Source organism: Cucurbita maxima, unplaced genomic scaffold, assembly GCF_002738345.1.
Source record: "Cucurbita maxima cultivar Rimu unplaced genomic scaffold, Cmax_1.0 Cma_Scf00012, whole genome shotgun sequence".
In the NCBI taxonomy this organism is placed as follows: Eukaryota; Viridiplantae; Streptophyta; class Magnoliopsida; order Cucurbitales; family Cucurbitaceae; genus Cucurbita; species Cucurbita maxima.
In genome coordinates, this window is record NW_019272028.1 from 488,648 (window position 1) to 500,662 (window position 12,015).

The following is a 12,015-nucleotide window of genomic DNA, read 5'->3' on the forward strand; positions in this document are numbered from 1 at the left end:
TTCATATTAGTGTTGCATCAAAATTACAATTATTTTGATTGTTATGCTAGTTGCTTTTTGTGAGATCTCGATCCATATCAATTAGAGAGGAGAACGCGATGTGTTTATTTAAGGGTGTGAAAACTTCTTTCTAGCATACTCTTTTCAAACTTTTATGGGAAGCTCATACAGTAATAGTGAATTAACCCCTTTAAATAAAATTTTTCAATAAAAGTAGTCTATATTTGTACTTCTCTGTATTTTATTTACAAAAATATTGGGGCTGAAATTAGAGAAAAGTAAGAGGATAATTGGGCGCTTAAAATTTCATATTCACACCCTCAAAAACGACAATTAGCAAACAAGACAAGTTAATTTTAATGGGCTGGGCTATACCTCGTTTCGACATGTCGTTGACAATACGCGGTAGGCGGTACACCCACTCGAATGCGCCAGAAATTTTTAAGAACCCGCCAAATACGAAGCCAGTAATAATATCCTTCTTCAACAACCTTCTGGAATAGGATCTGCGCCTTTATACTTTTCCTATTTCAGCCGGAGTAGGTGACTACACCCTGATTTCTGCTCATCGCTCTCTGGTTCCGATCGGAAATTCAGAAGGTTCATTGGATTCCGATTTGCTTTTGTTTATCGTTGCGGCATTTAATTCTGCCAGGTTCGTTCTTGTTCTGTAATTAGTAATATTTTAAGCCAAAGAGTTGTCAGTTTGTTTCTTTGTGCTTCAATAATATTTTACTTTCCTTCCGTTTCTCCAATCCTTCCGTTTACCTGTTTTTTTGTGCTTATTCCGATTTTCGTTCTTCCTAGTTGCCATTAACCAAGGATCGAAATAAATGCAACCATCGCCAAAATTTTCTCTCTCTTACCTATTTTCAGCTTCATTTTAACAACCACTCGGTTTGTTTCCGTAAGAATAAATGTTTTTCAATGATTGAAACTGATGGATTGTTTGTAATCTGTTCTTGGAATCTGAAATTTTGCCGCTATTTGTTTTTATTATTATTTTGACTCTTATTATCCAAAGCGAAGAGATCGTCCTATTTCTGACCTCGAAGTTGTGGAAACGATGTTTACTGGATTGGGAAGGGCTCGAGCTAGATAAACGATTGATTGGACTTTCTTTTGTCTCGACTTACAGCCTTTAATATTTGATATTTTTGTTTGTAATAATTCATGGAGCAAGTCTTACTGTTTTTGTTTAGATTTTTGAGGTAGTATAAATTTTAGTTTCAGATTAAAAGATGGAAAAACAAAATTGCTAAAACATATCTTATGCCGAGTGTTGTAAAATTGAGCCATCTGACGCAAGCTTATAGACTTAATGTTTATACCTTTTGTTGGAACTGTGCATGTGCTTGACGAAGCGTGTCCTCGAGTTTTGATGTACATGAACTTTCTCCTGGCATATTTTATAATTGATATCATTTGATAATATTCCTCAGTAGTATTCAGACTCGGGATCTTACTTCCTCTTTGTCTTAAAGGTAGTAGAAGTCATGTTTCTGGAATTTGGTAGAATAACAAATATAATCTGTTGACTAACCCTCTTCAAAGCGGTGACTGCTTGCAGCTGAATTGGCCTCTCATGTGGCCATTCTATCTTCTCTTCAACAAGATTCTCAAGCTAGAGGAACCAAGAGAATTGGGTGGAGATGATTTGAGTTTAGTAGAAGTGTACCCATTTGACAAGTTTCTAAGTAAAATAAAACGTGATGCTCCAATTCTGCCCCGCTCCCAGTTCATTGAAGTAAGCTTGTTTGATTTTGTTTCTTGTATCCTAATATATTCTCCAAGCCAATAATCTATGCGATGATTCTGTCATAAACTAAAAAGTCAAAGTGTTGATGTGCGGCAGTAAACTTGTTCTTTTTGCTTTGTTGAGTTTCTTGTTCTCCTGCCAGGTAACACACATAAACCAGCTTCAACAATGGGATTGTGGCCTTGCTTGTGTTTTGATGATTCTGGACACTCTTGGTATACATGATTGCCATATTCAATCACTAGCAGATCTATGCGGCACAACGAGGTGTTTTATTTTTAAACATGATCCTTTTTTCATCACGTATGTCTAACATTCCTTACAAGTGGAAGGGAGTTGAAATTGGCAATGTATTCTAAGAGGAACTTGAAATCTGTCCGAGTCCATTACGCATGTGATGCCATTTCTCCATGACTGTAAAAAACATGTCAGTTTTCTTTTTTATTGAGGAATTTGCTGTCACTCACTCTACACAAGCTGAATCTTGTATTCATTTTCTCATAAACTGATTTCTATCATCGATTGATTTTTTTTTTTTTCTATTCCCATTGGAACTGATGTCCCAACATCTAAGTCAATAAAACTAGCAATTGGAAAACCACAAATGAGAACATATAGAGAAGTTTATCGAGTTTCAAGCTTTCTAGAGACTTTGTCTCTCTTCCAAAGTCTAATTTCCAGCCGTTCATAACTTCTCCCTTTCCCTCTCCAGCCGGTCAAAAATTACCTCCCTTTCTGACTTCCTGAACTATCTTTCAGTTAACTATCATTTCAAGGTGACCATTCACTTAAGCTCCTTAACTGCTTTAGGTCTTTACTTCCTTAGTAACGCAAACAGGAACTTTTATGGGTTTCTACAATGAAAGTGAATGAGATAACAAGTTGAAATGTCTCGACTTTTATATATCAGTTTTTTTCTCCCTTATATTATAAAATTCACTTTTTTTAGTATATGAAGTGGAAGCTGATAATTTTTGGTTGCAACTTTTTTTGGGCAGCATATGGACTGTCGATCTGGCATATTTGTTGCAGAGCTTTTCAGTCAGTTTTTCCTACTTCACGGTGACCTTTGGTGCTGACCCTAATTATTCTGTTGAATCATTTTACAAGGTGAATTTTTCAATGTTTTCTGCGCTGTTGGTTTCTTGCGCAGAAATTACTTGACTGCCTCTGTTGTGCCATTTACCACTGTGCCTATCCATAAAAAAATTTTGTTGATCATTTCTGTAATTGACTATGGAAGTCTTACAAGGTTTGAGTTAAAAGCCGATTCTGTTGAGCAAGCCTCATTGCTTTATCGGGTGAATATTAAATACATTTTGTTAGGCAACATTGTTTTGGCATGGCTCTTTCTTTTTGCTACTCCCGTGCTTCTTAACACAGCTTCTGCAGGAGGAACTAGCAAATGATCTGGTACGAGTCGATAAGCTATTTCAAAAGGCAGTGGATGCTGGAATCAAAATTGAGGTGTGGTCATTTACTACATCTAAGTATTTCTTTCTGTAAGATTAATGTATACCTATATATTACATATTTTTATTGCTGTAATAATATATGAAGGATATTTTTTGTATACTTCTTATTTCATCGTATTCATTCTATGTTAATTCAAGAGGAGAATGTACTATTGGTTCCTCAATTTAACTTAGTTTATTTGGTCTTTGACATTTTTTTGTACTTGATATTTGAATTTAGTTTCTACTTGGTCCTTGAAGTTTGAAAAGTGACATGTTTGGTTTGGTTTGAATTTGATTTCTAATTAGTCCATGAAGCTTGAAATTTGTTTCTGAAGGACCGAAGTGTTTGCTTCGGAAATTTTGCAACCAATTAGAAATTAAGTTCAAATTTTAGAGACCAAAAGTGTATTTTACCCTTAATTCAAACCATCTTATTTGAGAGAGATATGAATGATCACTTGGGGGTATGCTATGGTGCCTTTCAGAGCTTTCCAGCAGATGGAAATAAATAATCTATTTGTTGCTTAGACTTACTCATTCTTTTTATAGTTGCCCTTGAAGGTTTGTCTGAAGGACTATTCACTTTGGTGTTGGTTGTGTTCAAAATTTATGGTTGGGAAAGTAATGTAATCTTTGGTTATTTTTGTTACTCTCCAACCTGATGCCGAGGAATGCTTGACCATTATGTTTTGTTTTGTTATATTGAAAATGCCTGGAAAAAGCTGCATATTAAAATAATCCACCAAAATTATGTATTTTTTTGGTCATATAGATCAATCTTGGGTAGACACATTTTTGGTCCTTCGGATTTTATCATAGTTTCTATTTGGCCAAGAGTTCTCAAAACTAAATGTTTTTTTTTTGTTGAGATTTGAATTTAGTTATTTTTAGTCCTTGAGATTTCAAAACTGGCATGTTTAGTCTTGAGATATGAGATTGATTTCCAATTAGTCCCTGGAGTTTGAAATTGATTTTTTGTTGGTCTCTTAGTAGAGTAGACTGTTAGTTGACGAACTCATGTTAATTTCTTCTTTTAGGATAACTAACGGTCAACTCAACTCAGAAACAAATTAGGAACCAATTTCAAACTTTAGGGACCAATTAGTAATCAAATTCAAAGATCAAAGGACCAAATCTTGAACTTGAAGAACTAAATTTAAATTTAGAAAACCAAAATAGTTTGTTTTGAAAACTTAGGAGTCAAATAGAAACTAAGTTCAAATTTGGGTGACCAAAATGTATTTTACTCATAAATCTAACTTAAGCTACATATTCAAGGGGAAAAGCGTAAAATGGAAGATTTTTATTTAAGCTTTAACCATAAGAAAGATGCTAAAGTAAACCAATTGCAAAGATAGCTATCTGGGATGCCTAGTCATTGGGTATCTCTACCTTAGAAATCAAAATTGTGAACGTAACATAGATGCATGTTGCTGTTCTCTCAAGCTGTATTAGAAAAATTGGAGATTTTGGTTTGAAGGAATACGTTCAAGATACCTATACACAGTGTAGATTTGTGTCATTTTATCCATCTAAAATAGGAAGCTAATGGTCTTTTGATATTAAGTTAACTATCCTCGAATTAACAGTGCAGATCTATCAGCAAAGAAGAAATCTCTCTCTTAATGTTATCTGGGATATATGTTGCTATTGTGTTAGTTGATCAGCATACATTGAGGTATAGTACATTTATAATATTTAAAATTCCCTACTGAATTTTCTCGAAGTAACTACTTTATTAGTATTTCATGTTGCAGCCATGTTAATCCAACTATGGTCTGCACTTTTTCATCATAGATTGCCCCTTTCTAGATTTAATTCTAAAATATACCTGTCACAATTTTCTTATGACTGGAATGGTCTTGGGGATATTTGTCACAGTCGGTCTTGGCTGGAAGATGTACTTGTGTCAGGCATATGTGATAGCAACTCCAGCTATACTGGTTAGTATGGCCACTTTCTCACTAGATACATTGCTTACCAATGCTTATGATGTATAACTCTCTCTGGACCTTATATTGTAGTTTGAATTCTCTACTCATTACCAATGAATATATTTCTCAGGTCACTATATAGTGGTATGTGGCTATGATGCTGATGCGGATCAATTTGAAATCAGAGATCCTGCCAGCTCTAGGTTCTATCCTCCCCTTTAGTTTATAGTAAATCTATTCATTTTATTAAATAATCTCTGGCATTTTTTATTCAAGTGTTAAAAAGTCTGAGTAGATTATATCGCAAATGTTCAGATGATTGTATAATATGAGTACTGTCCGTACGTCTCAAATATTTGAATTCTACAGAACTGAATAATTCGTAGTTTGGTCCAAGGAAATTGTGCCACAATCTAACCTCATATCGTTTAGATTAATTGCTCTTTAGATTAATTGAGATGAACCTCAAGATCAGACTAGCATGTTGATAGCTGTAAAGTTCTCAAGATCTCATGGCAACTAAAACTACCAACTTTTACAAGATATGTTTTTTAAATCAACTCACAAAGATGTCTTTTGTAATTGCAATCTTTCCCTAATTATTACAAATTTGGCTACCTCTTTTGTGGTTTTTAACCTATCCGTAATATGTTTGATAATATTAAAAGAAAAAATTGTGTTCTCTAGACTTCCCTCTGATTTATGGGTGTTGATAAATTACTTTAGCTAGTTATAAAAAATTTAGAAGATAATTCAACAAGGTTTTGCAGCAAGCATGTGAGGATCTCATCGAAGTGTCTAGATGATGCACGCAAATGCTTCGGTACAGATGAAGATATCCTATTGGTACTCTTTTACCAGCTTTACCTTGTTATCTGTTCCATGGCAATTTGAAAATAGAAAATAACATGCTCAGTTCCATCTTTTTCCTTGTCTGATTTCGCTGTGGCATTGACTTTTTGGGGGAGATGCTCCATAGCTTTGCTTGTCCATCTCAACTTTTTGTGACTACTCACTCATCAATGAAATTTGAAACATCCAAATTATTCTTTTGTATGATCTGTCACCTGATATAACACAATCTGAAATTAGCTATTCATTGTCACAATAGAATAGGGAGAAGCGAGCAAGAACTAAACAACTGAAGTCCTGGATGAACTATTATACTTTCTTATGAGTTTGATTGTCTTTATAGGTATCATTGGAGAAGAGCGGGAAGCTAAGGATCCCATCACCACGTCTTTCTCCAAATGTCAACATCGACTGCTGAGTATATATCTGTCTCCATTCCAATGTCTCAATACCACGAGAGTATTGAAACTCTGTATTACTACACTGTATAGTTCGTTGATTTCTTCTCTTCCATTTTATATATTGTGAATATATATATCCATCCATATTTTTATTCTGTTTTTAGACTGGTGGTCGTTGTAAAAGATGGGCTCGTTTTTACTCATTTACAATAATTCTCTTCAGGGTGATTTTCATCATTTCATTGACGACAATGTTCTGCTGTCCACTGCATGTTATAAGGTACGAGTTATGCCCCTCAATGCTCATTCTTTTTGCAGTCCCACGTAAATGCCCCACTTTTGCAGCCCCCACGCCACTCCTCCCTTTTGTAGTTAATGGAAATAGATATATTTATTAAATATATATAACAAAATTGGGCTACGAAGAACTCTAATTTAGGCTCTTCCCATTCCCACTTTTGATGTTTGACTAATCACTAATAAGTTAGGCTCTATTTGACAATGGTGTTGTTTTTGTTATGTTTTTAAACATTAGACTTATAATAACTTCTGATGTTTGTTTTTATTAGTTTTCATTTCTAATAATTGTTGGAAATTTTAATAACTTTTTTTTTTTAAGTTTTTTTAATGATTTAAAAATTGTTCAAGTAGACTAGAAAAACAAAGAAAAATGTTGGGAAATATGCAGAACTTTAAAAAAGAATTGGAAACCGAAAGCATCATTAATAATTTAGAACCTCAAGATTATTCTCTTTTTGTTAAAAAAAAAAAAAGAAAAAAAAAAACTCTATTGTACAAATATATGGATGTTGGCTTCTTTTTTTTTTCTTTTGTTTCTTTTTTTTTTTTAATTTATATTAAATAATAATAAAGACATTATAAAATGATCAGAAACTAAAATGCGTAGATAAATGTAGGACGATGGGATAAAGTACATATTAAGATATTTTATGTAGACAAATCTTATAAAAAAAAAAAGGAATCAGCCAACAAATGTCAATAATTATGTTCCTAGATGTAGTGTTGACATCTGTTATAGAAACGACTCTTAAATCGAAGCAAACACAAAAAAAATAGAAATTAGGTTTTTCTTTTCTTTTCGTAAAGTAGTAATCTTATTCCTAATTTTATAGTATGGGCACCCACCTGCCATAAAGATGAGTATATTAGTAAGCAAGTATGGCCGTTGAAGTAAGTTTTACCATTTGATATAAGAGAAATGGTAATGTAATACTTCAATTTCCATAAAGATTGATTATCAAATAATGTTGGATTACAAGGATAAACTTAGATTGCCTTTTTAGGATGACATTTATTTAGTTATAGAATATAGATTGAAACTCAAACTAGATATCTTAATCAAATTTCATTGATAAAACTACTTGATGTCTGGTATTTGGATCAAGCTTCGTAGTTAAGTTTAGGACTTTTTTTCTTTTTCTTTTTTTTTTTTTAATTTCCAGTAAGCGATTTAGTTGATATGGTAATTGTTGAAAGTAGAAAAAAATGATAACTTTTATTAACATATCTAGTATTTTCGACAACTCCCGTTTTTAAAAGGAAAACACACACATAAAAAAAGAAAAAAAAAAGAAAAGAAAAAGAAGTAAACTCGTCTGGAATATATGAATAATATTGCCTTTAAAAAGGTAAAGCAATTGAAAAAAAGAAAAGAAAAGAAAAGAAAATGGATACAGTTGGAAATCTGTGGGATTCATCATTTATCATGGTGTGTGGGGATGCATAGATGTTGAGTCTGCCCTACGGCTACGGGTTGTCATATAATGAGGATGAATGGGACACGTGGAGGGATGAAAATAGTTGAACATGGTTATGATCATCTTCTCTAGGCAAAAAGAAAAAGAAACAGAAATCATAAGACTTAACACACAATGTTTTGTCAAAGAAAAGAATGGGCCCAAAATTAATAATGGACAACACTCACTCATTCACTCACTCACTCACTCACTCACTCCACACCCACCCACCCTCAACCAGACAGTCCCATACTCCTAGTTGGAGTGTAGATTTGAAATTTGTATAGGTTTTGAAATGGTCTTTTAAGGCCCCTTTCATTTTAATAAAAGTCATGTACCTTAATTTCATAGTTTTAGCTCTGCTATTCCCAATATGAATATCTTAAAAGGGGAACTCCTTCCCTTTTTGTTCTGTAATCATTTCATCTATAAGCCCCACCTTGTCTCCTTTAAATCTACCCTTCAATGTACCTTCAAGCCATTTCTTCCTCCCGTCCATTTGACATTTTGGGTTAAGTAGATATGTGACTGTCCCTCTCTGAAAGAAATATGTGTTTTAAGGTATTTTTATTTTTTATTTTTTATTTCCTTCTTCAATGTTGAATGTTAAAAGGTTATAAGAATTCAGCTTGCTAATTTTCTTTGTAAGAAGCATCTTGGTATTAAGATACTCCTGCATTTTATTGTCACCATACCAGAGCTTAAACACCAAGCTTGGGCAGGATTGCTTTGGTTTGTCTGCCATATCATGGATAAAGAAATGTAGGACGGAAAAGTATATTACCTAGTGAATATGAAGTTCTAATTTTGGATTGGTGGTGAGGCCGAACACCTCAGCCCTACCATCCCTTAACAAATAAATGGAGACCACAATTCTCCTTTTTAGTTTCTTCATTTGTCTAAAGTGTTAAACTAGAGTTTAGGTAGAAAATAAAAAGATTGAGTATGCATTTGATTTAGAGGAAGCCATGAGTTTATGATTATGTTTGCATTCTTTTATAAGACCGAAAAGGATATGAGAGGGTGATGCTGATGTGAAGAACCATTGTTGTTGAACTATAAAAAGGAGACATTGTTGTTTAACCACTTGAGCTCTATCAAGTGATTGGTTTGAGTTAAACAAGACCACTGAATTCATGGAGAATACGTTAACTTAATCTTTTAGAAATTTATCAATTTAATTCTTGTTTTTTTTGTTTTTTTTTTTTGGTTAAATTCATTAACAAAAAAAAAAAGAAAAAAAAGTCTTATTAATATATTTTGACATACTGATATATTTTCTGCGTTGGTTATTGGTCTATTCAGGCTCTTGATCGAGGTGTTGAGTTGACCTAGAAGATAGACACTCAAACTTGTGCGGTATTGTGTTCAACACTCCTTACTTAAGTTCATGCTTGTATCGAAAAAGTGTTAAGTTGGGTTAGAGTAGTGTTGCATAACTAATTTGACCATTAAGATTTTGTTCGTGAAGCTAGGCTTATGTGGTCCCTTGGCATTCCAATAGTCTCTTCTTGATCTAGTAATCTTTTTTACGAGCGTCCTCTAGTATAGGGTTACGCAGATTATAGGTGCCTACATAGTTTGGTTGCCACATTGACCTCCATCCTACCTCAACCCCTAAAATTCAAGAAGTTATAACATCAATATAAAAGAGAGAAAGATTGGAGGATAGGTTAGGTAAAGACTGATGTAGAAGTGTTAAGACCGTTGTGTGTGAAATTCAAAAACAACAAGAAATGAAAGAGGCGGTAACTGTGAATGACGTGTCATTGGGTAGAATTTAGAATAGGGGATTTGTCTTCGCTCTTTGTTGGCGGGAGTTTCTTTTTTTCTTTTTTTCTTTTTTTCTTTCCGTTTTAATTTCTTTCTCCCTCACTTATATCAGTCCTTGCACGCCAGCCGACCAGCTTTGGCCCCCACCACCATTTTTCTTCTCACGCGCTTTTACAACCCTGACTTACACTGCCTAGTGCCCACCTATATTAATCTATACTAATCTTGCGCGTTCTCTCCACGCGCGATTGGGTGTACGTAGTCGTTTGTTTTGATAAAATCCTTGATTTTGACTGGTCTTTCTACTTTTCTTTTCCCGCCAACAACCATACACACCTGTTCCCTGCATGCCCATTCACTACTTTTTTTCCTCTTCTCACTCTCTAATAATTTTTTAATTTTGAAATAATTAGTTGGGTTGGATTTATATTACTTTATGTTGGTTTCTCATAAATTTTCTAATTTCATTTTTACGAGGATTCAATTTTAGACCTTTTAAAATTTAATGTTCCGCCTTGAATATTTAACTGTATTTAATGTGCCAGAAAATTTATTCAAAATAGACGAATAAATATTTATGAGAGTAATAGCTATTGAAGTTTTAAAATTTATTTCATTTTAAAGCTTTTTGAAAATATTTATGTTACTAAAATATTCTAGTTTTTAACTATTTTCTTTTAAATAATTATTTTGAAGTGGACGTGTATTTATTTACTAATAGGATGATCGATTGTGACAAAAGAATTTGACAATATTGGCTGTTATTATCTAAAAGTCCAAAAATGAAAATAAATGTTTCTATAAGTTATGAAAGTGTTTTTGAATTTCCATCCTTTATTTTTTAAATGCTTATATATTTCAAAACTATTGATTATTTATTTATTTTATATATGTATATATATAAAAGCTGCCAAATTATCCATTAAATTAAATTGTTTGTCATGGTGAACTTTATAGGGATGTGTGTGATTTTTAAAATGAGTACCGCAGCATTCAAATTTGGACAAGGTCAATAGACCCTTCCAATCAAGTCAAGTCAAATCATTAGTTCTTGCTACTTCCCCTGCTTTTCTATTCTTTACATTTATTTATTTTTTACTTTGGTCATTAACATTTTAAAATCAAATCTTCTGATTTTATTTAAGTTCTTTATAATTCTTTTAAAGTTGGGTTAAATTATAGATTTGATTCTTAAATTTGATGCAGTAATTGATTTAAAATTTTCTTCTTTAATTTAAAATTGAGAGTTAACATCTTTGTTAATCGGCCTTTTATTTTCGTAAAAAAAAAAAAAAAAAAATCAACCTAACACTAATAGTTTTTGTTTAATAATGATTAAAAGAATATTATAATACTTCTTTAAAAAATTAAATTTGTATAATTTTTTTTTTTTTTTTTTAATAAAACATATTATTACTAGGGTTGTTGTCCATGTCTTGGTAGTTCAGTCATAGTGTTATTTTCGGCAGGTAAACCTGTCAGTCCCCACCCTCCAAACTTGCCTCCATTCCATTTCAAATTTCTTTTTTAATTTTCTTTTCAATTTGTTGTCCGCCCCTTTTTTGGCGGGAATTTTATCAAATCCACCGGATAGCCTTTTGGGGTCCGCTACTTTTATCCATCAACCAAAAAAAAAAAAAAAAAAACAACGCGGTATGCATAAATGTCACATCCGTTAAAAGAGACGGCATCTATTGGCGGGCCCCACCGGTTAGATTGGCAGTTAAAGAGTGCTGAATCTCTACTGGTGCCACGTCACAGATTCAGATTCTAAGGTATTCTCTTTGGTTACCCGGGTAAGCACCAAACTTCGGTGCCTCCACCGTCACCTACAGATTTTATACCCATCTCCCCATGTTTTAATTCTTATATTTACTTCAAAATTTTAAGTTAACTTAAACTAATGGGAAGATTTAATGTGAATATTTAGGAAAAGAAAAAGGGGGAGTGTGGAAATTGGATTAAAGGTAATTAATTGATGGGACAGATTAAGATATGGTAATGATTTATGTGTGAGACATTTAAAGGGATGATTGAAGCCGAAGCCTAAGAGTGAGATTAAGAACACAAAAAGTATAATTT

At 33.0% G+C, this 12,015-nt stretch overlaps 1 protein-coding gene across 6 annotated transcripts; it reads left to right on the forward strand.

Moving 5' to 3' along the window:
• Positions 1–451: 451 nt before the first annotated feature.
• LOC111487029 (protein GUCD1) lies at positions 452–9,691 on the forward strand. Of its 6 annotated transcripts, none has more exons than XM_023134238.1 (12): positions 452–655; positions 1,555–1,747; positions 1,902–2,026; positions 2,758–2,869; positions 3,152–3,226; positions 4,806–4,894; positions 5,098–5,159; positions 5,281–5,353; positions 5,921–5,996; positions 6,346–6,487; positions 6,627–6,683; positions 9,466–9,691. In XM_023134238.1, the coding sequence occupies exons 2-10, from the start codon at positions 1,586–1,588 to the stop codon at positions 6,418–6,420; spliced, it is 849 nt and encodes a 282-aa protein (XP_022990006.1). In that variant the 5' UTR covers positions 452–655; positions 1,555–1,585; the 3' UTR covers positions 6,421–6,487; positions 6,627–6,683; positions 9,466–9,691. The 6 variants fall into 6 exon arrangements, with proteins under 6 accessions (XP_022990006.1, XP_022990007.1, XP_022990009.1 ...); XM_023134239.1 differs by having other exon boundaries at positions 1,571–1,747; positions 6,346–6,420; XM_023134237.1 differs by having other exon boundaries at positions 453–655; positions 1,571–1,747; positions 6,568–6,683.
• Positions 9,692–12,015: the final 2,324 nt, after the last annotated feature.

Bases quoted from the DNA above. Each gene is read 5' to 3' on its own strand.
- LOC111487029 (XM_023134238.1), top strand. From the start codon at position 1,586: ATGTGGCCATTCTATCTTCTCTTCAACAAGATTCTCAAGCTAGAGGAA. The intron at 2,870-3,151 runs GTGAATTTTTCA...CAGCTTCTGCAG, and splicing joins CTGTTGAATCATTTTACAAG to GAGGAACTAGCAAATGATCT. The intron at 4,895-5,097 runs GTATAGTACATT...TATTTGTCACAG, and splicing joins GTTGATCAGCATACATTGAG to TCGGTCTTGGCTGGAAGATG.